This window comes from Monodelphis domestica, chromosome 7 (genome assembly GCF_027887165.1).
Source record: "Monodelphis domestica isolate mMonDom1 chromosome 7, mMonDom1.pri, whole genome shotgun sequence".
NCBI lineage: Eukaryota > Metazoa > Chordata > Mammalia > Didelphimorphia > Didelphidae > Monodelphis > Monodelphis domestica.
Window position 1 is genome coordinate 98,267,457 of NC_077233.1, and position 25,569 is coordinate 98,293,025.

The 25,569-nt window shown below is 37.9% G+C and overlaps 1 protein-coding gene across 3 annotated transcripts; it reads right to left on the reverse strand.

The window, feature by feature from the left end:
- On the reverse strand, positions 1–24,399 carry LOC103095516 (neutrophilic granule protein-like). Of its 3 annotated transcripts, none has more exons than XM_056805203.1 (5): positions 24,292–24,399; positions 8,429–8,630; positions 3,304–3,405; positions 1,387–1,479; positions 1–244 (listed from the first exon to the last, which is right to left on the reverse strand). In XM_056805203.1, the coding sequence occupies exons 2-5, from the start codon at positions 8,600–8,602 to the stop codon at positions 119–121; spliced, it is 495 nt and encodes a 164-aa protein (XP_056661181.1). In that variant the 5' UTR covers positions 8,603–8,630; positions 24,292–24,399; the 3' UTR covers positions 1–118. The 3 variants fall into 3 exon arrangements, with proteins under 3 accessions (XP_056661181.1, XP_056661179.1, XP_056661180.1); XM_056805201.1 differs by lacking the exon at positions 24,292–24,399 and adding an exon at positions 19,370–19,455; XM_056805202.1 differs by lacking the exon at positions 24,292–24,399 and adding an exon at positions 19,339–19,361.
- Positions 24,400–25,569: the final 1,170 nt, after the last annotated feature.

Below are 25,569 nucleotides of genomic sequence, written 5' to 3' on the forward strand. Positions count from 1 at the left end.
TTTTGATTGCAACTTTAGTTTATTTCCAACCACGGCAGAGAAAGGATCAGGATAAAAGTACAGCTTTTTATGTTCACCAAAGTTCTCCATTTCATTGGCTCCCCTCTAGTTCTTTTCTTCAGAAGTTACTCAATATTCTAGATATTAGGTCATATCTGGCCTGGTCAACGATCTGTTTGATACGGGGTGGAAGAGAGCTGGTGTCAATGAATTCATTTGATGAAGCTCTTTTAAAACGAGTCGGCTGAAGAAGAAAAACATAAATGAATAATGTAAGTCTTTAAGAACTGTGATGAGGTCTAAAGTTTCCCACAAAGTCCTATATTCACATGTGGTAGTAAAGAACTCAATTTGGATTCAGAAGACTTCCATTTAAGATGTTTGGTATGACTTTGCCACAGATTATTCCTGTGACAGGACAAACACTTGACCTTTCTGAATCTTGTTTTTCTTTATCTATTAAATGGGAGAAGTAGAAATAATACTCACACACTTGCAAGAATCAAGTGGTATTAGGTATGTCAAAGTATTTTAAAACCTCCAAAGTGCTATCCAAATGAACAGCCATAATATATCAAATTCATGTATTGATAGCTCATAAGAGTTAAGTGAGTAACCCAATAACATACATTCACTCACCAGTGTAAGAATAGAATACATCTGATTCCCAAACCTGAGCTCTCCTTATTAGATTACATAAAAAACAGGTTTTAGCCCACTAGGGTCTAGAATATTGGAATGGAGATGGCCTTGGAGATTATCCAGTCTAGATCTTCCCCCTTTTTTTGACTGGTGAGATAACTGAGACCTAAAGAGATTGTCCAAAGTCATCTAATTTGTAAGCAGCAGAGCAGGGATTCAAATATGACTCTAGCAGAGTCCAAAGAGAAGGAGAGCAAGGTAAGACAGCCTTCTTAGGACCCTCCTTACCTCTTTCTTAGGAGCTTATGAAACAATGGTGAACAAGTATGGCTTATCAGATCATATTTTAGCAATTCAAAATTAGTGCAATCACTTTCACACAGTCCATTCTCCTTAAATATTCCAACCTAATGAGACCTTTGTCAGAATATTTGAGAATCTTTTATCAGCTGAATAGCTCATCCATTGTTTTCCATTTTCATAAACCTAGATTTGCATTTCTTAGCTTCTTAGGTTTGTGATGGATGGGGCTTCCTGTCTCCTGAGATGTAAGTCTTTCAATGAGGTTTTATGCTGAGATTTTTGGACGTTTAAGTTGAAGTCTAGAGAGTTCTTATAGTCAGACTGATGGCTTGGGCAAGTTTGGCAAGAAAGCAGAGAAAAGTCTTAAGACTTCCGATGCTAGTTTGTATATCAATAACAAGCCTACCTTCTTCCTTGGCAGGTGATCTTGACAGAGCTTACCTGATTATTGTCATTGACGATGTCCACACAGTTGAGGGAACGGAGCCCAAAACGTGATAGCTTGGTGAAGTTTGCTGTACATTGCTTCTCCGCCTGACCAGGATAGAGAAAGAACATGTTTCAGAGTTTGAAAATTTTTTCACTTCTCATCCTCTGAAGAAGGTTACTCTATTGTCTTGTTTTGTCTTCCCTTCTTTACTATAGGACAAGAGGAGAAAGTCAGCCCAGGCATTTGGTCAGTTCAAAAGAGAAAGAACACAGAAAGGAAAAAAACTTTGGAGAGCTTTTGGTCCAAGTTCTTCTTTTTAAAGAAGTCAGAGCCCTATTTGTACAAAAATATTTGTAGTTGTGCTTTTTGTGGTGACAAAAAATTGAAAAATGAGGGGTTGTCCCTCAATTGGGGAATGGCGGAACAAATTGTGGTATATGTTGGTGATGGAACACTATTGTGCTATAACGAATGATGAACTGCTTGATTTCTATAAAAACTGGGAAGACCTCCATGAACTGATGCCAAGTGAAATGAGCAGAACCAGGAGAACATTATTCACAGTAACTGAAACACCATGGCATGATCAAATGTAATGGACTTTGCTACTAATGGCAATATAATGATCCTGGACAATCCTGAGGAACATATAAGAAAGAATGCTATCCACATCTAGAGAAAGGACCGTGGGAGTAGAAATGCAGAAGAAATCATATGATTTGTCACTTGCTTATATGGGTATAGGATGTGGGGCTTTGGCTTTAAAAGATTATTATAAAAAAGAATAATCTGGAAATAGATATTGAGTAATAATACATGTATAAGCCAATGGAATTGCTTGTCAGTTCCAGAAGAGGGGACGAGAGAACATGAACCATGGAAAAATATGTTTCAAATGAATAAGTAAATAAATAATTAATTAAAAATAAAGAAGTCAGAGATATTCATAGAGGTTTAGTGTCAGAACTGAGACTAAAAGCCAGGCAGGTCTCCTTGCCTCTCTGTTTTTCCACCATACTACATGTATCCTGAAGTTAGCCCAAACTGTCCTCAATTAATCTGCTTGTTAAATTTTCAGTGTGAGCATTTACACTTTTGAAATTGGCAAATGTAATGAATCAGTACTTGATTTATTGTTTAATTGTATGTCTAGGCTTAAGAAACTGATGGAGAAAATGTTGAAAATGCAGATTAAGGGGGGTAGCTTGGTGGCTTAGTAAATTTAGAGCCAGGCCTAGAGATTGACTTCAAATCTGTCTTCAGATACTTTCCTAGCTATGTGTCCCTGGGCAAGTCACTTAAATGAAATTGTCTAACCCTTACTACTCTTCTGCCTTAGAACTAATACTTAGTATTGATTCAGGATGGAGGATAACAGTTTTTTTTAAATGCAGAGGAAATTTATCTGTACATTTTGGGGAAGGGGAGAGCTAGTTGTTAAATAGTTACTGACATAATCCTGCCACACTTCTCCTTGAACTTATCTTTATGACTTTAAGTCAATCAGTCTCCCTTTTTTAGCCTGTTAACTCATGCAGAAAATGAAGAGTCAGGACCAAAGGCTCTCAAAGATACTTCTTATCTCTCACATGGTTTATTGTCTTCACTATCTAGTGAATTATGAGGACCAAAGGAAATAATGGAAGGCCAAATATTTCAAGGAAAATTACATGTTACTAAAAGACAGATGAACTCAAAATAAATGCAAATAACTAATATGGATTGCAGAAGACCAATGACAAGGTAGTTTCAGTAGAGATGAGGAACAGAACAACATGGATGTCAAATGTAGCTTGACAGATCCTAAAAATTTGTTTTCTTTTACTGTTTTGTTTTGCTTTGAGAGGAAGTCCTATTGAGAGTGCTCTATATCCGGACACTATGGTGTAAGAAACAAAAAGCCACCCCTGAAACCAAATGCTACTCACTCCATTCTCTCGGAAGGCACAGGTTTCTGGATCCTGACGTTCAGTTGAAGGACACTCAGTTTCCTTAATTCTGAAAGTCAATGGCAGCTCGAGTGGTGAGTCCTAAAACATCAGGGTAAAAACTTAAGGTCATCAAGAGCCTCATACTCCAAGGTCCTACATCAATGTCTCATCATTACCTGATACCTTACTCAAAGTTAGACTATTAGGGCACAAATTCTGCTTGGAAAGAGTTTAGGGCCAGTGGGAGGGCCAGTGTGTCTGGGAGAAAAGAATTCCTAAATGAATACAGGAAGGTTGATCACCAGAAAAGCAGCCACAAGAGGAGGAATTTTTTCAGTCATGGCAGCTCAAGAAACATGGAGGAGTTATTCTTTACAGGGTAAAGGATCCTGGAGGAAGCAGCAAATGTAGGGGCAGGTGCCCATGCCAATGAAACCACAAACCATTTGAAGTATGAAGAAATAAAACCGTTATGGGGTAGCAAGATGTTACACTGAATAGGGCATCAGTCCTAGAGTCAAGAGGACCTGGGTTCCAATATGGCTTCAGACACTTCCTAGATGTGTGACCCTGGGCAAGACACCTAACTCCATTTGCCTTGGCCTTGGCCTTCTGTCTTAGTGTAACTAAGTGAGAAAGTAGTGTTTTTTAAAAGTGATATAATCATAACTGATATTTATTTAGAATCTTTTTTCATGGTTACATGATTCACGTTCTTCCCCTCCCTCCTCTCCCCCCTCCCAGAGCTGACAAGCAATTCCACTGGGTTATCCATGTTTCATTGTTCAAAACCTTTTTCCATGTTATTCATATTTGCAGTAGAGGGATCCTTTAACATCAAAACCCCAATCATATCCCATCAGACTACATTGTTGATCATATGTTTTTCTTCTGTGTTTCTGCTCCCACAATTCTTTCTCTGGATGTGAATAGCGTTCTTTCTCATAAGTCCCTCAGAAATGTTTTGGATTATTGCATTGCTGTTGATAGAAAAGTCTATTACATTCAACTGTGCCATAATGTATCAGGCTCTGGGTACAATGTTCTCCTAGATCTGTTTCTTTTGTTCTGCATCAATTCCTGGAGGTCTTTCCACGTCACATGGAATTCCTCCAGTTCATTATTCCTTTCAACACAATAGTATTCCATCACCATCAGATACCACAATTTGTTCATCCATTCCCCAATCAATGGAAATCCCCCCCCCATTTTCCAGTTTTTTTGCCACCATAGAGTGTGGCTATAAATATTTTTGTACAAGTATTTTTCCTTATTATCTTTTTGGAGTACAAACCCAGAAGTAGTATGACTACATTAAAGGGCAGACAGTCTTTTAGGACCCTTTGGGCATAATTCCCAATTGTCCTCCAGAATGGTTGGATCAATTCACAACTCCACCAGCAATGCATTAGTGTCCCAATTTTGCAACATCCCCTCCAACATTTATCATTTTCCTTTGCTGTCATATTGGCCAGTCTACTATGTATAAGGTGGTACTTCAGAGTTGTTTTAATTTGCATTTCTCTAATAGAGAAAGTAAAGTGTTAAAATATATATGTACATACATATGTATATATATATATATATAAATATAAGGGAGCTGTTATGTAACTAATAAACTAGAAAAGTAATTGCTGAAGACCTCTTTCTCAGCATATTTGGAAGTGAGATAGTAAGAAGTTAGGATCAGGAAGACTTGAGTTCAATTCCTACCAGAGGCACTCCCTAGCTTTGTAACCCTGGGCAAGGGCTCATTTTTAACATAGGAATCTTAATAGCACCTTTCTTGTGAGGGTCAAAGGTATATATGTAAAGCACTTTGCAAAACCTTTTAGCCTATACACATTCTAGCTATTATTGGAATAGATATAGAGTTGGAAAGAACCTGAAGGATCATCAAGGTTGAAGGACCAGAGTTGCACTGATAGTGCGAAGCAGGATTCCAAACCAGGACTTTTTGCCTCTAAGCACAACATTCTTTCTACTATCCCTCATTGCTTTTCCTAAGAAGTACCAAAGATTTGTCTTAGGCTTACAGGAATGTTCCTGCTACAATTCTCATCACTTTGGAGTAACTAGGGAAGAGCGTGTGTGCATGTCATTCTGTGGGGCATTTAGAAGGTAGGTAGATTTGTGATCTGAAAAGTGGAATAGCCATGTCATTGACCTGGGTAGAAGGAATTGGGTGGAAATTAGAGGCATGTTATGGAAGGAGCTGGGTGTGCCTGGGTGTGTGAGGCTAGAATGAATATGAGGAACAAGTAGAAGAGAAAAGAAAGCTCTATGTGGCCATCTGCCTTCCCCTAGTCATCATTACAAGGTGTGTGAGGGAAGGTCTCCAGAGATCTCTTTATCCAGGTGGGTGAACAGCTTCCATTCTGCCTTCCACCCTTCAGACCCACATATAACCAGCATGCTCCAGCATGGGAGTAAGTAATATTGATAACAGTGAAATCAGCTTTAATGTATTATAAATTAACTGGATGTAACTTCCCACAAGAGGGCAAGAATTTTGTTCTTTCTCTCTTTTTATCTACATCATATAATTGACACTTAATGGAACTGAACTGTATCCTAGGAAGCTTTTGGATTTCATCTGACTTTTAGTTTCCTTTCTACCCAATGGGGTCTGGGTAACATATGAACAGCAAAAGTGAGTAGGTGGCTGCATGTACCTCAGGCTACCTAATTTCATGTAAGGTGCAATCATCAGAGCCATGAGCTAGTGTCTAACTATCCTTTGAGCTCTTTGTTTTGGACTGGGGAGCAGAGTAGTAATAGATGGAAGTAGGACCTAAGGAGGAAGTTACTGGAAGAATAGATTCTATTAGCTGATGTGAAAAGAATCACAAAATACCAGAATTGGAAGTGAAATCTCAGAAGTCATCTAGCCCAATCCACACCTTACTATCTAGTCCAACTCATCTATAATGAACCTGACAAGTCATCATCTCACCTTTCTTTGAAGGCCTCTAGAGAAGGGGAACCTACTCATCCCAAGGCAGCCCGTCCCACTCTGGGGTAGCTCTAATTGTTAGAAAGATTTGGGGGGGATTCCTAACAGGGAGCTCAAGTCCACTTCTCTGCAATTTCCTGCCACTGCTTCTATTTCTATCTACCAAGGCTTGCAAAACAAATGAGGTCTGAGACTCAGATACATGCTATATTTGCTATATTCCAGTCTCAAGGTCCAACCCATTCCTATGAGGCCCTACTTCACATTAAAATTTCTATTCATTTTTAATAAATCATACTCTGCATATAAGCATTTGCAATTGTCAAATATGTATAACCCTGACTAAAAACCTCTCCTATTGGCCAAAAATGTCCATAGTCACTGAAGGGAAAGCGATAGAGAGACAGAGCTCATTGTGTTCAGAACACTAAATTGGGTACTGATACAAAAGTTTAAAAGGCTTTATGCTTAAATGACACAGTCCCTGACCTCCTAGACTTTATAGACTAAAAGGAGGATGATACATCAATAGAGACAATTCAAAGTTACAAGACTACAGGATGAATGAACGAACGAATGAATGAAAGGAAAAGTATTTATTAAGCTTTTATTCTGTGTAGATTGCTCAAAATACAAAGCAAAAGGCAAGACAGTCTCTCCTTTCAAGGAACTCACATTCTAATAGAGATGACCCCTTCCCTCGTGGACTTTACACTGCATCCTGGGAGTTCTTGGAAAAGAGAGCATTATTGAATTGACTAGGAGAGAAGGAAATAAGTCCAGAATATGACTGAGAACTGACAGGAATAAATCAAAATAACACATATGTCCTTATAAGGGCAAAAAATAGGTTAGTAAGAATTTAAAGAGCAAGAGATGAAAGGATAGAAGCTTATGATCAGAAAAAGAAATTTCAGGGGCAACTAGCTAGCACAGTAGATAAAGTAAAAGGCCTGGAGTCAGGACTTTTGGGGAGGGCAATAAAGATCAAGGTATTTTTATTACAAAAAATCTATACAGTGAAGTGCCAGATATAGCAATGTAATTATATCTGGTGGACATATAAATATATATGTATATATTACTGGTATACAGATATATATCATTTTTACTTGTACTGAAGTAAACCTTTTATTTTATCACAAAATGCTTAATTCTACCACTTATTGCTCAACAAGGATGGTACACAACCCTTAAGAGCATAACTGCTGCTATGCTTATCTACTAAACTAAATAGCCAAACACATTATACAACAAAACATAAAGCAGCTGTTAATTCTAAAATGAAACCAGAGGATCTGGGTGCAAATGTGACCTCAGACTCTTCCCTCCTAGCTGTCTGAGCATGGCCAAATCACTTACCCCCATTAACCTAGCCCTTGCAGCTCTTCTGTCTTAGAATTGATATTAAGACAGAAGGCACAAGTTTGAAAAAGAAAAGGAAATATCAGAACTCAGGTTCTAGTCTTTTTGAGTGATGGTGAAATTATTTGGTGTGTGATTGAGGTGAGGAGCTACTCTTGGCTTATCACTGTCCTAGGTCCTGGAGATGGAGCATAGGATTCAAAGTTATGGAGATTTTAAAAAGTATCCAGTCCCAAAGTCTTTACTTTGGTTAATTGATTCCCAAGAGTTCTGTGAACTTGGATAAAAAAAAATTACATATTTATTTAACATCTAACTGAAATTTAGCTTTTCCTTCCATTATTTAAATGCATTATTTTGAAAATAGGCTTTGCCAGATTGACAAATTGGTCCTTGACACACACAAAGAGGTTAAGAATACCTGCTTTAATCCAAGTTTTGAATTTTATAGTTGATGAAAGTGAAGTCTAGAAAAGTTAAAGGACTTGTTCAAGGTCCCACAGGGCTGAGAATCAGGCTCTCTGACTCTTAATCCATGGCTATTTCCACTCTGCCACACTGTCCCTCTGGAGAGTGGTACATAGAGCTGGCCTTACTGGTCCCTGTGCAAAAACATCTGACCCCAAGCTGATCAACAGGGTCTTAGATTCCTTAGATACTTGTAGAAAGTCACAGAATTCATCAGTTTCAGAGCCAAGTTCAGCACTTTCCCATTCAACCCATCACCCAATAGTTTCATGTATTAATGTGGTTTCCCCTTGACTCAACTCCATCCACATACACACATCCTAGTATACTCACAGGAGTAGAAAGACTGGCCTCCACAACACGATACTTTCTTCCTTCATTTGAGCCCCGATTAAAATTCCTTGAAGCCAGGACTGCAGCTTCCTTGTAGGTGAACACCCTTCTAGGTGCAGCTGAGACTACTGTAGCCAGGCCCAGCAGCAGCAGGACTCTCCAGGTATTCTCCATTCTTCTTCCTCTTAGGTCCAGGGTAAGTCTGCCAAGGCAAATCAGAGACCCCTATTTATATGCCCATCCTACCCCTTGTCTTTCACAAGGAAAGCCAACTCTACTCAGATATCTCCCCAAATTCTGGCAACTTCTCTTTTCCTTTACACTAGACATCCATTGGCCAATGTTCCAGTAAGTAGAATTGGTCAAGAGGTGCTCCAGGGGGAAATGAGCTTCAGTAAGAAGGAAATATGTGTGCTCTTCATTTACTTTTACCACCTCTGCACCCTTCTGCAGGATTTGACATTGTAGATCCTCTCTACCTTTAGCTTAGCTTCCGTGAATCTCTCAGGGTTTTCCTCTAACCTCTCAGCCCCATTAACTGTCTCCTTTGCTAGCATTAGAATGGTGACATAAGGAAGGGACCAGAATTCCCAGATTGCATAACTGGGAAAGAACTTTTGAAATTCTATTAAGTGCACCGAATTGATAATCCATTACAAACAAGTCTCTCCATTTTATGAAAATCATGCTCAGACTTGTAAGACGACCTACCCACAGTCATACAACTACTAAATGGACAGTAGGAACCAAAGGTTTTCTGACACAAAGACTAGTGCTCTTTCCATGAAATCACAGTTGTCTTTCTCAGGTCTATGAATCCCTTTGACTACAGAGAGATTTCCTACTGACCTAAGTCCAAGGGATGAATTCAGATGGAATCAATCAATTGATAAGTATTATGAAGTTTCTATTATATGCCAGGTACTATGATAGGTACTGGAGAAGCAATGTTAAAAAAATAAAAATCTTTGTCCTCTAGGGGCTTACAGTCTAGCCAGAGGACATAAACTATTCATAGATGGATAGGTATGTGCAAAATTGATACAAGATGATTTGGGAGAAAGTCACTGGCATTTGGAGGATGTATCAGGAAAAACTTCCTGAGAGAGCCAACAACAAGTGGCCAGCAAAATTCCTGAGTTCAATCTGAATTAGATTAAAGTATAATAGGGAAATGTTTAACAAAACAAATATAAATACAATACAACAAAGGCAGCTAGGTGGCTCAATGAATAGAGAGGTAGGCTTAGAAACAAGAAGTTCTAGGTTCAAATTTGAATTTATGCATTTCCAATCTGTGTGATCCTGGGCAAGTCACCTAACCCCAGTTGCATAGCCTTAATATAATAGCTTTTCTGCCTTGGGATGGATACTTAATACCAATCCTAAGGCAGGAGTAAAATATAATACAGTGTAAGTAATGTTAATTTGTGATTTTCTAAGACAATATGTGGTCAATAGGGATCCCTTTCTATGTGGGATTGATACCATTGATGGGGAAGATGGTTCTTGAACTGGTTCTTAAAGGAAACTAGGAATTCTAGGAGGTATGTGACATGGGCACTCTAGCCCAGAAACTCAGGCAACCTATTATCAGGGAAACTCCCTCGCTCCCTTCCATCCTTGTGACTCTGAGCCAAAAAAACCCAATGATCCCTCTAAGGTCCTGAGATGACTACCCTTGACCATCCTCTAGATTTAAGAGGGGCAGAAAGATGCACCTTCAGGCCACACCTCGATCCTATCAGATATCTGTTTGTCCCCTAAAACTAAGGAATCTTTATGTCCCCAGGCAGACCCCAGTATGATCACCCCACCTCTTGCCTGGGTGACTAACACCGTTGTAAAAAGTATAAAATCCCCAGAACTGATGTCATCTGGGGGCACAGCCTTTCCATTCATGCTGTCCTCCCAGGATCTGCTCCCCATCTTGCTGTTCCACCTTGCTATCCTCCTGGCGATTCTCAACCTTACTACTTAATTAATAAATTACTCTTTTTGTTTTTAAGCTAAATTTTGGAGTCTTGCATTCTTGCAAAAGGTATCCTTCCTGAACCCCAGGGGTACACATCTGAACCCCATAACAGTATGGGTAAGGAGAGGGGATTTTCTAGACATGCATGAAAGACTATAAAAACACAGACAAGAGATTGGGTCCCATTTATGAGAACCAATAAGATGGCCACTTTTACTAGAATATACAGTGTGTGAAAGGAAATAATGTATAATAAGACTTCAGAGATAAATTAGACCAAGTTTTAGGATAAATGGAATCTTACGGGCTCCTTCAGACACAGGCACAAAGTTGAATAATTTTATTTTCAGAAAATGTCCTTATTTGAGGCAAGACTTTTCCTATTGTCTTAATTAAAAAGCAAAAGCCATAGAAAACGTGAGATCAGCAACTTTTTTCCAGACAAGCTCAACATGGCACATGAGATACTTCAGTGTTTCAGAACTAGTTCAAACCTGGGGAAAATTTTGCAGCAGATGATTGTCTTCCTCAGCCCTATACCTCCACAGTTCACCTACCTTTCCTTTGTTTGATTCTTCAGGTTCATGCCACATTCCTCACCTGAGCATTCGTTTAGCATTCAAGCTTTCAATATGTGGGCAAATACTTAAAAATAAGGGAGATAGATAATAGCTCCATTTTCCTCTGTCCTAGTCAGTTAAAAAAACCAAGAGTAATAAATAAGACTAGAAGCTGGTACTTTGGAAAAAAAAACAAATAAAATAGACAAAGTACTAGTCAGTCTAATTAAAAAAAAGAAAGAAATGAACCAAATTGACAGTATCAAAGATGAAAAAGGAGACCTCACCTCTAATGAAGAGGAAATTAAGGCAATCATTAAAAACTACTATGCCCAATTATATGGCAACAAATATGGCAATCTAGGTGATATGGATGAATACTTACAAAAATATAAATTACCTAGACTAAAAGAGGAAGAAATAAATTACCTTAACAACCCCATATCAGAAAAAGAAATTGAACAAGCCATCAAAGAACTCCCTAGGAAAAAATCCCCAGGTCCAGATGGATTCACAAATGAATTCTATCAAACATTCAAAGAACAACTAATCCCAATATTAAACAAACTATTTGACAGAATAAGCCAAGGAGTTCTACCAAATTCATTTTATGAAACAAACATGGTACTGATCCCAAAGCCAGGCAGGTCAAACACAGAGAAAGAAAACTATAGACCAATCTCCCTAATGAATATAGAAGCAAAAATCTTAAATAGGATACCAGCAAAAAGACTCCAGCAAGTCATCACAAGGGTCATCCACTATAACCAGACAGGATTCATACCAGGAATGCAAGGAAGGTTCAATATTAGGAAAACCATCCACATAATTCTCCATATTAACAAGCAAACTGACAAAAATCACATGATTATCTCAATAGATGCAGAAAAAGCCTTTGATAAAATACAACACTCATTCCTATTGAAAACACTATAAAGTAAAGGAATAGAAGGGCCTTTCCTAAAAATAATAAACAGTATATATCTAAAACCATCAGCAAACATCATCTGCAATGGGGATAAACTAGAAGCCTTCCCAATAAGATCAGAAGTAAAACAAGGATGCCCATTATCATCTCTATTATTTAACATTGTACTAGAAACACTAGCAGTAGCAATTAGATAAGAAAAAGAAATTGAAGGTATTAAAATTGACAATGAGGAGACCAAGCTATCACTCTTTGCAGATGATATGATGGTTTACTTAAGGAATCCTAGAGAATCAACCAAAAAGTTACTCAAAATAATCAACAACTTTAGCAAAGTTGCAAGATACAAAATGAACCCGCATAAGTCATCAGCATTTCTATATATCTCTAACCCATTTCAGCAGCAAGAATTAGAAAGAGAGGGGGCAGCTGGGTGGCTCAGTGGATTGAGAGCCAGGCCTAGAGACGGGAAGTCCTAGGTTCAAATCTGACCTCAGACACTTCCCAGCTATGTGACCCTGGGTAAGTCACTTGACCCCCATTGCCTAGCCCTTACCACTCTTCTGCCTTGGAGCCAATACACAGTATTGACTCCAAGATGGAAGGTAAGGGTTTAAAAAAAAAGAATTAGAAAGAGAAATACCATTTAAAATCACCCTAGACAATATAAAATACTTAGGAATCTATCTGCCTAGACAAACACAGGAACTATATGAACACAACTACAAAACCCTTTCCACACAGTTAAAACTAGATCTAAACAATTGGAAAAACATCGATTGCTCATGGGTGATATGAGCTAACATAATACAAATGACAATACTACCCAAATTTAATTTATTTATTTAGTGCCATACCCATTGAACTACCAAAAAACTTCTTTACTGAATTAGAAAAAACCATAACTAAGTTCATTTGGAAGAACAAAAGATCAAGGATATCCAGGGAAATAATGGAAAAAAAAATGCAAAGGAAGGAGGACTTGCAGTCTCAGATCTCAAACTATATTATAAAGCAGTGGTTATCAAAACAATTTGGTACTGGCTAAGAGACAGAAAGGAGGATCAGTGGAATAGACTTGGCGTAAATGATCTCAGCAAGACAGTTTATGACAAACCCAAAGACCCCAGCTTTTGGGACAAAAATCCACTATTTCATAAAAACTGCTGGGAAAATTGGAAAACAGTGTGGGAGAGATTATGTTTGGATCAACACCTCACACCCTACACCAAGATAAATTCAGAATGGGTGAATGACTTGAACATAAAGAAGGAAACTATAAGTAAATTAGGTGAACACAGAATAGTATCCATGTCAGACCTTTGGGATGGGAAAGATTTTAAAACCAAGCAAGACTTAGAGTCACAAAATGTAAAATAAATAATTTTGACTACATCAAATTAAAAAGGTTTTGTACAAACAAAACCAATGTAACTAAAATCAGAAGGGAAGCAACAAATTGGGAAACAGTCTTCATAAAAACCTCTGACAAAGGTTTAATTACTCAAATTTACAAAGAGCTAAATCAATTGTACAAAAAATCAAGCCATTCTCCAATTGATAAATGGGCAAGGGTCATGAATAGGCAGTTTTCAGCCAAAGAAATCAAAACTATTAATAAGCACATAAAAAAGTGTTCTACATCTCTGATAATCAGAGAGATGCAAATCAAAACAACTCTGAGGTATCAACTCACACCTAGCAGATTGGCTAACATGACAGCTATGGAAAGTAATGAATGCTGGAGGGGATGTGGCAAAGTTGGGACACTATTCATTGCTGGTGGAGTTGTGAATTGATCCAACCATTCTGGAGGGCAATTTGGAACTATGCCCAAAGGGTGATAAATGACTTCTGCCCTTTGATCCAGCCACAGCACTGCTGGGTTTGTACCCCCAAAGAGATAATAAGGAAAAAGACTTGTACAAGAATATTCATAGCTGCACTCTTTGTGGTGGCCAAAAATTGGAAAATGAAGGGATGCCCTTCAATTGGGGAATGGCTGAACAAATTGTGGTATATGTTGGTGATGGAATACTATTGTGCTCAAAGGAATAATAAAGTGGAGGAATTCCATGGAGACTGGAACAACCTCCAGGAAGTGATGCAGAGCGAAAGGAGCAGAACCAGGAAAACAGTGTACACAGAGACTGATACACTGTGGTACAATCGAACGTAATGGACTTCTCCATTAGTGGCAATGCAATGTCCCTGAACAATCTGCAGGGATCTAAAAAGCACGATCCACAAGCAGAGGATAAACTATAGGAGTAAAAACACCGATGAAAAGCAACTGCTTGACTACAGGCGTTGAGGGGATATATCTGAGGAGAGACTCTAAATGAAAACTCTAATGCAAATGCCAACAACATGGAAATGGGTTCGAATCAAGAACACAAGTGATACCCAGTGGAATCAGGCATCGGCTATGGGAGAGGTGGGGGGTTGGGGGGGGGGAGAAAACGATCTTTGTTTCCAATGAATAATGTTTGGAAATGACCAAATAAAATAATGTTTAAAAAAAATAAAACTATAAATAAAAAAAAAACAAGAGTATTTGGGTTCAGTTTAAGGTGCCACATTTTAAGAGGAACATGGTCAAATCAAAGCATGTCCAAAAGAGGTAAATCATAGGCAGAGAGACTAAAGATTATACTATACCAGGATCAGCTGAAAGAGCTGGGAATGGTCAGCCTGGAAATACGAAGACAGTGGGAGATTTTATTCAAGATTTAAAGAACTGTCATATAGAAGATTTAGACTTAAGGTCACAGGATATTAGGATTTCGAGCAGGAAGAGGAATTTAAAAATCATCTAATCCAGCTCCCTCAGATTGGAGGGGAAATACTAATTACCAGGCAGCAATGGATAGATCACTGGGCACAGAAAGACCTAAATTCAAGTCTAGCCTCAGGGACTTACTAGCTTTGTGGCCTGGGGCAAGTAATTTAACCCTATTTGTCTCAGTTTCCTCATATGTAAAAATGAGCTGAAGAAGGAAATTCAAAACACTCCAGTATCTTTGACAAGAAAATCCCAAATGGGGTCACTAAGAGTCAGACATACCTAAAACAACTGAGCAACAACTAAAACAAAGTGAAAGGACAAAAAGAAAAAGGGGGGTGGGGGGAACTAATGTATCTCATAGTGAAAACAACTAACTTAGAAAACAGATCAAGAAGAAAATTTTAAGAATCATTGTACTACCTAAGTACTGCCAACTTGAGTTCTGGAAAGTCCAAATTTGCCTTTGTCCCTTGGGAACTTGCCTTTAGGGAAAGTCCCACACTGACTTTGTCTTAGACTGAACAAGGAATCACAGAGTGTCCATTAAGTGTCCTGAATAGAAGTTTTAGAAATTCTCAAATCCTCAATCACCCTTTTTGTCTTAGAAGTTTCCCTTATTGTATCAGAGATCCAGTCCCAGGAAGAGTAGCACCTGGATGGAGCCACCCTTTGGTATCCATTGTAGTAGACCACTACCTAGTACCCCAGCCTCTTTCCCAGTCCTACTTGTAAACTGTTAGTGTACGTTTGAATTGCCCCAAAGGTATATACGTCCCCAAATTCTATTAATCTTTGAAGAATCATCTTTGGAGAATTCTCTCAGACACTGTCCCTAGAGACTCAGAGTTTTGACTCTGTGTGGTATTTAGTGCAGGGTTCTGTACAGCAGCCAAATATTGAGAACCTGTCTCTTTCCTGATTAAAGATTTGGTTCTATGACTACTTTAGTGGTTCTGTGTTTTTCCAAGTTGACAGTGCCATGACCCAAAAAAAAGAGCCTGGGCATCACATTTCAAGAATTCATTAAGAAAATTGCCCATCAGGGGCCAGCTGGGTAGCTCAGTGGATTGAGAGCCAGGCCTAGAAATGGGAGGTCCTTGGTTCAAAATCTGGCCTCAGACACTTCCCAGTTGTGTGACCCTGGGCAAGTCACTTGACCCCCATTGCCTAGCCCTTAACACTCTTCTGTCTTGGAACCCAGAAGGTAAAAAAAGAAAAGAAAAAGAAAAAGAAAATTGCCCATCATATCTGTTATGGGCAGGAAGGATACCCTTGGGGTTCAGGAAGGATACCTTTGGCAAGAATGCAAGACTCCTAAACTTAGCTTAAAAACAAAAAAGAGATTTATTAATTTAGAAAGTAATGTTGAGAGTGGCCAGGAAGATAGCAAGTGAGATGGGGAGCAGTTCTTTGAGAGGACAGCATGAAAGGAAAGGCTGTTCCCCCAAATGACATCAGTTCTGGGGATTTTATACTTTTTATAACAGAATTAGTCACTCAGGCATGAGGTGGGGTGATCATACTGGGGTCTGCCTGGGGACATAATGATTCCTTAGTTTTAGGGGACAAACAGATGTCTGATAGGATCGAGGTGTGGCCTGAAGGTGCATCTTTCTGTCCATCTAGAGGACGATCAAAGGAAGATAGTCATCTCAGGTCCCTAGAGGGGTCATTGGGTGTTTTTAGGCTCAGAGTCAGGAGGAGGCAAAACAAGGGAGTTTCCCTGATAATAGTTCGCCTGGGTTTCTGGGGTACAGTGCCTATGTCAATATCTATGTTCTTTGTGGTGGCAAAATATTAGAAAATGAGGGGATGCACTCGGATTGGGGAAAGGCTGAACAAATTGTAGTATATGTTGGTGATGGAATACTATTGTGCTCAAAGGAATAATGAACTGGAGGAATTCCATGTGAACTGGAACAACCTCCAGGAATTGATGCAGAGTGAGAGGAGCAGAACCAGAGAACATTGTACCCAGAGACTGATACATTGTGGTACAAGTGAACATAATGGACTTCTCTACTAACAGCAATGCAATGATCCAGGACAATTCTGAGCAACTTATGAGAAAGAACCCTATCCACATCCAGAAAAAGAACTGTGGGAGCAGAGACACAGAAGAAAAAGGACTTCTTGATCACATGGATTGATGGGGATATGATTGGGGATGTAGACCCTAAACAATCACTCTAATGCAAATATCAATAATATGGAAATAGGTCTTGAGCAATGACACATGTAAAACCCAGTGGACTTGTGTGTTGGATATGGGAGGGGTTTGGGGAGGGGAGGAAAAGAACATGAATCTTGTAACCATGGGGAAATATTTAATTAATTAATTAAAGAAATTTTTCAAAAAGTTGCCCAAATCTTTTAGAACCAGAAAGTTGAGATAGTAAGAATCCACCAATCACCTATTGGAAGAAATTCTAAAATGAAACTTCCAGGAATATGATAGTCAAAATCTAGAGCTTCAAAGAAAAGATAGTACAAGTTGCAGAAAAAAAGAATTCAAATGCTGAGGAGCCAGAATGAGGATCAGAAAAGGTTTAATAACCATTAGCATAAAGGAGGTGAGAAATTGGAATGTAATATTCCAGAAAGCAAAAAATAAAACTTACAACCAACAAAACCAAATATAATCCTACATAGTAAGAAATTGATCTTTAATGGAATAGAAGACTTCCCAGCATTTCTGATACAAAGACCCTGAAACTGTTTTGTTTTGTTTTGTTTTTTTGCCATAACAAAGAATTGGAAACTGGGGGGGGGGGGTAGCAATTGGGAAATGACTCAACAAGTAATATTCTAGAAATGCAAAAAACACTATAGTTGTGTAAAAAATTATGAAGGGGATTGTCATAGGTATTATACTCCCAAAACCATAGAAGTGTTTCAGGCAAACTATAAGCAGGGAAATTCCTTTACTCCCTTCAATCTTTGTGACTCCTAACCCAAAACATCTGACCCTGCGAGGATTATCTTCCTTGGATTGTCCTTTAGAATTGAGATGGACAGAGAGATATACCTCCATGCTCTGCCTTGATATCATCAAGTTGTATCTCAGACATCTATCAGTCCTCCAAACTATGAGGGCAAACCCCTATCCCTTCAGGCAAACCCCTTGCTTCAGTACTTACCACTCTAGAGTCATGTCTTCACTGTTGGATAGAGTATAGAAACCCCAGAATTAATGTCCTCTGGCGGGCACAACTTTCCATCTATGCTGTTTCCCCAAGGAACAGCTTTCTATCTATGCTGTTCCACCTAGGAGGCAGGTTTCCACCTATGCTGTCCTCCTGGCCAGATTCAACATTACCTTCCAAATTAATAAATTTCTCTTTTTATTTTTAAGCTAAGTTTCGGTGTCTTGCATTCTTGAAAAAGGTACCCTTCCTGAACTCCAGGGACTTACCTCAAGCCCCCCACAACAGGGATGGTTTCAGAGAAACCTGGAAACATAAATATTTTGTTTTGTTTTTCAGATTTAAGTATCAGCTCTGTTATTTATTAGCTAGATGAGCCAGGCAATTCTGTTCTCTTCTATTGTATGTCTCAATTTTATCATCTGATCAGATTGGTAGAATCTGATCAAATGAGATTTTTTAAAATTAATTAAGAATATTTTTCCATGTTTTCATGATTCATGTTATGGAAAAATAAATATTAAGTGATTTAGAGTGAGGAGAACAAGAATAGTTCATACAGTAAGCAATATTATAAAGACAATGTGGAAAAACCTGGGAGCTCTGATCAATAGAATGACCAACCATGATTCCAGAGGACTTTTGATAAAACTCTCCTTCTTTTAAAAAAGTATGTACTTGGAGTGCAGATTGAGATATATTTTTTGGACATTACCAGTGCAGGAATGTGTTTTGCTGAACTGCACACATTTGTAAATGAAGTTTTTCTTTCTCAATTGGGGAGGAGGCAAAAGAGAGGGAAAATTTTAATTAAAAAAAAAAAAGATTCCCTGACATGGTTGTATGGAAAAAGCAGTGAATATAGAATGAAAAGACTTCAGTCTGAATTCCTACTCTGCCATGTGCTAACTGAATGACATATAATCAAGTTTCTCAAGGACTGAGGTCTTTAGTTTCTTCAATTGTAAAATAGGGATAATAATAACCCAAGCCCCAAAGTCATTCTAGGTGGGCAAAAATATAAATAAACCTAAAACAATGGGTTTTGTATAATTGAGGGGGGGGGTCTTTTAGTGGCCAATCAACATAAACCAGTGTTGATTGAGGTTAAAAATGGATGTCCCTGACCTGCCTCACTGTGGTGGTCTTTAGAGGGGGCCCCATCATCCTAGCCCCCAGTTCCATCTCTATTCTGAAAAAGACTAAAGAAAATTAAAGGCTTAACAAAATGTTCAAGACTTTTAGAAGGATTCTCAAAGTAGTTTCAGCTTTCACTTCTACTAAGCTGTTATCTTGGCTCCACCACTTCCTTTATTTTTTTTTATTTTAATAGCAAGTTTCTACAAAAGTTTTCTGAAATTATATGATCTAAATTGTCTCCCTGTCTTCTTCCCTTCCCACTCTCAATCTGGGGTATACATGTCCAAGACTTTTAGGGGGGAAATTGTCAGAACCTATGATTTCTTACAAAAATAAGTACCAGAAATTATATTCCTAAAGAGAAAGTTCTTACATATAGCAAAATGTTATCATGTATGGCTTACAGGGAGGCAAGAAAAGACTTCTCTGGCATTTCTTCCTTTCACTTTTCTCCAAGAGAGACTGATTCCTGCCAAGAGGGAAAGTAGAAGATCAGAACCAGAGGCTGGTGCTCTTCTCTGAGAGTTGGGGTACTGAACTATTTATATCTATCTGCTATATTAAATATTGTTAGTCTAGGCTAGAATTTATAATATTTAGATTCCAGTTAAATTCCTAAGTATTGTTCCTTAATGGGGAAGGAGGACCTGAAGCTTCATATCTGAAACTTGACTCTATTTTCTCTGTGGTGAATAAAATGCCAAACAATTGGGTTCCAGGTAAGAAAAATGAATTTATTAATTAGGCTAGCAATAATCAATAAATTAATGAACCCTGATCTCTCTCCATGATCAGAGCTGATCATGAGAGTCTTGCATCATTTAAATCCTATTTTGAAAGCTTATTATTCATCCCTCCCCTTGACAGTATAAAAATTACAATTAACATACAATAATTCCAAATATTATATTTTGTAAGATTTATTAATAATTACTAGAAGTAACAAAATAAAGTCATGTGCCCATGGCTAATCTACCTGCTCAAACAGCCCACTCCACCAAAGTCCTGAACCAGGAAAGAAAGAGCTTAAATATGGAACTCCACCCAATTTATCTTCTGTCTATGTCAACATGTAACAGGAAGTGAGTGGGCTCCTGGGTAATGTAGTTCAAAGGTGTAAAATTAAATTATAACTCTAATAATAAAAATACCATATTTTATGAGGTTTATTAAGGATCTTTAGAAATTAAGGAATAAAGTAGATACAAAAAAAAAAAGACCACATGCCCATGGCTGGTTAGCCATTTCAGCCATCCCGACCTTACCGCTGTCACTGCTGATGTGACATCATGAAAGAAGAGAGGTTGTGGGAGTTAAATACCAATAGCATGATCTCGCCAACATGGAGATGCAGGAGAGATTATAGGGAATTCTGGGAAATACCAAGGACTTCCGGGGAATGAAGTCTAAGTTTCAAAATCTCCATTTATACATTCTCCCTGAGACCTGCAGCAGAAGACTAGTCTTCCCAGTGGGTCTTGTAAACACACCAGCTATGAAATTACAATAATTTGAGAATAAGAGGAAAAGAGAACAAAACCAATAATTGCTAGGCACATTGACAAAAAGCCAGTTAGGGGGAATTCCCCTTTGGCATGAGAGTATACATACAGAAATAAATGCATTTAAACCCCACACAGTTCAAATCACCACATTCCAAAGTTCACTCTGAATCATCTGGTGCAGCTTGTGGTCTGTGGAGGCATCTTTATGGTGTCTTCTCCAAACAGTTCACTTTCTGGATTTAGAGAGGTAGCTTGCTTCTTAAACTAAAATTACTCTCAAAAGGAATTTAAACTTTGCAATTTAAAATAATAATGATTAAACATACCCCCCTGAAGAGGGTGATTGAAAAACACAGGGATCACTTAGGGATGCATGCCTGAGTTATGAGGTATATGAATCAATTGGCAAGAGAAATAAAAAAATATTTTTAAAATGCAAATTTAAAAATAATTTCTAGATGAAATATAGACTATCAAAGTCTTTTGTGTAAAAATTCTAAGTAAAGGAAAAACAAATCTATAACAGGTCCTTGAATCAGGGCCCAATTAAAGTGATTTAATTTTACCCAGTTAGTAGCCAGGACTATAGAAATTTTGATTTAATTTTACCCAGTTAGTAGCCAGGACTATAGAAAGTTTGCCACACCATAAAAGACAGAAAAGGGACTAGATTATAGGAGCCAGGTAGGAGCCAAATTTGAGATACTTAGTAGAATGTGGGACAAGGAAGACCTGCTTCTGACATATGTCAAAAAAGCCACAACCTCAAACCCAAAACCCTAAACAAGTTCAAGTCCTCCTGTCATGGCTCAAATTTTTCATCAGTTCCATCAGGATTGTTTGATCTTTGACCTTGTGCTTGATTTGCAGTATGCAGTTTAATTTTGTGCTTCTTTGGCACTGTGCAACAGCTCTTTTTATATTCTCTTGTCCTGGAATCAGACACAATCATTAAGGAAAGTCCCATAATTTTTTTAAACAAGCAATGGCATCATTTTTATAGTCTAAACCTTTTGGGGTATGCATTGACATTGTAGCAAATATATTTTAAACTTATGTTACCACAAAATCAAAAAAAGTTCAAGAAAATTTTCTCAATATTGATGATGTATTTCAAATGCAAAAAGGGGGGAAAATATAAAACTGAAATAGTATATTGCATATGCAAGCAAAAACAACAATAAAAGAGTTTTAAAAATCAAAAATATATAGCTAATAATCATTGACACACTGTGTCAGCTAAGGAAAAGTAGAATGCAATGGTTTCTCACCAAAAAAATGAGATCCATTTCCTCTTCAAACCTGGACATGATTCACTGTGAGGGCAAAGCAAATGATTTTCACAAAGTAACAGTTTTTTTTTTATAAAGAACAGTAGTATAGCATGTAATGCACATTCAAAAAGTATCAAAATCCTCAAAGTTATAATAGCCAATTTAATTACAATAGCAAACAAACCCACTATCATATTATACATAAGTTGCTGTATGACATAAAAAAACATGAACTGATGGATATTTGTCGCAATTTTTACAAACATAGCAAATATGTTAGCCTTGGTAAATATATTTTTAAACAAAGTAAAACTTATCTGGGTCAAGAACATCACCAAGAAATATAGATTGTTCTGGTGGAAGTAAATTAAACTGAAGCAATTTTGCAGGAGCTCTTTTTTCTGGCTTCCTGGTCTATAGAAACACGTTGGTAGGAACATTTCTTTGTTTCTCTACCTTTAATACAACATTCTTTATAATATATGTGTATATATGTATACAGATAATCCATTCAGAAACTACTAGTTACTAAAATGATTTCTGAAGACCTCTTAGAATTACCATTGAAATTCTTAGCTCATTAATTCTCCAAAAGTAGTTAGCCAGGTTGAGTTCATCCATCATCTATGTGACACTTAACAAATGCAAAATGGAAGAAAAAACTGTTTATGGGCTTTACAATATTTTGTTCAGTATAGTTATAGGGGAAAGGTAACAGAATATATCTAATATTTAAAACACCGTAGATTAAACTGATTCAGTGTAACAGAATAATATTGAATACATTAATATATGAACTTAAAACCACAGAATTAAATCTTAAAACAATTAGCAAAAAAAAAAAATACAGAGGCTTTTATAAAACATTGGAGTCTAAAAAGTCTTGAAGATTTCATCTCCAGTCTTTTTAAAGTTCAGTTCTTTATCCAATGAGATTCCTTTAGTCAGTACTGTGGTATCTCCCATAGCGAGGGAGAACTTGGGTTTTAGGAATCCCAAACTGGGCAGACCCAAATGGCAAAGGGTTGTTGTAGGGAAATGAATTTCTCCCCTGAATCTCAAGTAAGATAAGTAAAAGAATCAGTGCCTCAGATAGGCCAAAGGAGATCTTTTCCTTTTTCTCTCTTTCTCTCATTCTTAATTTCTTCCTTCTATTGTAAATAAACCACCATAAACTTCCATTCTGACTTGAGTATTTCATTGGGATTTAGAATTTAAATCCCTGGTGACCAACTAAAATATATATTCAGTCCAATCATAAATTTACTCCTTTCAAAGGTATAAGATTTCCAATTACACATATCCCCCTGAGATCCCTTGGAAGACTAGTCTCTCCAATGGATCTTGTAGACGTAACCAACTTTTAAATTACAATAATTTGGTGATAAAAGGAAAAGAGAACAAAACCAATGATTGTTAGGTGCATTGAATAAAAGCCAATTAGGGGACGGTCCCTTTGGCATAAAAGTATACATACAATGCAAATGCATTCAACCCCCCCCACACACACACACACACACACACAGTTTAAGTCATTAAATTCTCTAAACGTTGTTAACCAGGTTGATGGAGTGCATCCATCATCTATGTGACAATTTAACAAAGGCAAAATGGAAGAAAAGGCTGTATAAGCAACATGTAACCTCAGTGGATCAGGTGACAAATCCAGCATACATAAAGAGTTATGGTTTTGCCACTGAAAAGAGTTTGTGCAAGATGACTATGGGCTTGTACAATGATAATTTTTTCAGTATAGTTATAGGGGAAAGGCACACATAAAAATAATGTAACAGAATATAATAGCCTAAACACAGTAGATTTCAAATGATTCAGTGTAATAAAATAGTATTGATCAGATTAATATATTAACTTAAAGCAACAAAATTAAATTATAAAGCAAACAATCAGCAAAATACAATAAGATACAGAGACTTTTATAAAACAATGGAGTCTGAAAGGGCTAAAAAATTTCACTTCCAGACTCTTTAAAGTTCCTTCCCTATCCATTTAGTTTCCTTTTGTTACACCTTTGGGATCTCCCATAGTGAAGGAGGATTCCTTGTTGAACATAGTGTAGATGAATCCCAAATTTGGATGCATTTTAGAGACTAGGCAGGTCCAAATGGCAAAGGGTTGTAGGGAGGTAAATTTCTCCCCTGAATTTCAGGCAAGATAATTGCAAGGACAAATGCACCCAAGAATGGTAAGAAGAAAAAAAAAACTAAAAATGGGATCTGTTTGAAATAGGTAATGCACGGCTCTTTCATAGAGGGAGCAATGCTTGCAAATCTACTTCCTGTTTGGAAGAGTAACCTTCCTTCCCCTTCACCCTTTGTGTAAAATGCTAGGGGTCACATGCTACCTTAGTCTCCTCCCAAACAGGCAGAGCATGGAAGCCTCCTGGGTTAGCCAAACTGGGGTAGGTGTGGGTGTGTTCCCCTTCAGAAAAGCAGCTAGTGCAGGCTCTAACACCCATGTTGGGGGAGTGGGGGAGAGGTCATCATACTTCAACCTCCACAGGAAAAAACTTTGCTTCTAAAGACTCACAGCAGCAAGCAGCAGCAGCAGCAGCAGCAGGAGGATCAGGAGTGGCAGAAGCAAGCTCCAAAAGGACCACCCAGGCAGGGAGGCAAGGAGGCAAGCAGGATCAGGCAGCAGCTCTGAAGAGAGTTCAAAGTTCTTTCAGAGTTGGGGGGGGGGGTGGCCAAGGAAATATGGCTTTGCAAAATTTATCTAGGCTATCTTAAAAAAAGTGAAAATTTTTTCTCCAACTTCGGTGGTTGCCATCTCTAATTGGTAGATACCTAATGAAGAGGGGAAGAAGTCTCATACCAGATCACAAAGTTCTAATGTCCCAACTGTTGTAGATGGAGAAATTAAGTTAGATCTGGTTGACTTTTGACCCCAATGGTTTATCCTAATGGAAGAAAGCAAGGTTATGATTGTGTGAAGCAAATTATTTAGGGGACACTGACCTCAAGTACAGAGTTTAGCTCTGGCACCAGTGTCAGGGTGAATATCAATGTGCAACATCATCCAGGAGGGAAGAGCTAGTGAAGTGTAAAATGGGAACTTGGGGAGGAGGAAGGAGAGAGATCTCTTTACTTTTCCTCTTGAACAGGCTGATTCCTTGGGCTGGGGCTTAGAAAGTGGCAGCACAGCTTGGAGCGGACCATACTAAGCTGAAATGTGGGACCTGATCTTATCTTAAATTAGTAAGCTAAAATCTCTCTGAGAGAGAGAGAGAGAGATACATCCCTCCCCCCCCCCAATGAATGCTTATAAATCTGTTGCTGGGCCTGCAGACCTCCTTTTATGTTACATGACCATGCCATCCCTAAATATACTTGGTTGAAGCCAGTTCTGTTTACAGGAAAGAGTGTGACTTACATTCTCAAACTTAATTATCCCAATGTTAGAAGCAAGGAATGCAAGGACATTTCTAGGGCTGTGGAAATATCCTTTCTGAACTTGATTAGATTAGAGAGGGGGAAAATTTGGAGATGAAAGCTATGTTACATATTCATCTTAAATTTCAAATGATACAGAATGCAAAAGAATTTCCCTCTTTCTAGCTGTGTGACTTTGGGCAAGTCACTTAACTCCAATGGCCTAGCCCTTACCACTCTTCTGCTTTGGACAAGTATTGATTCTAAAATGGAAGGGGAGGTTTAAAATATAGCACCAATTAAATTAATTTCCCTGACCTCAATACAAAATATGACAAATACCCAAGAAATCTATTTATCTAAATCAATAGCATGACAGAAATCAGAGAAAGTATACATAAGAAAATATATACCAGATAATACAGATTGAAGGAGC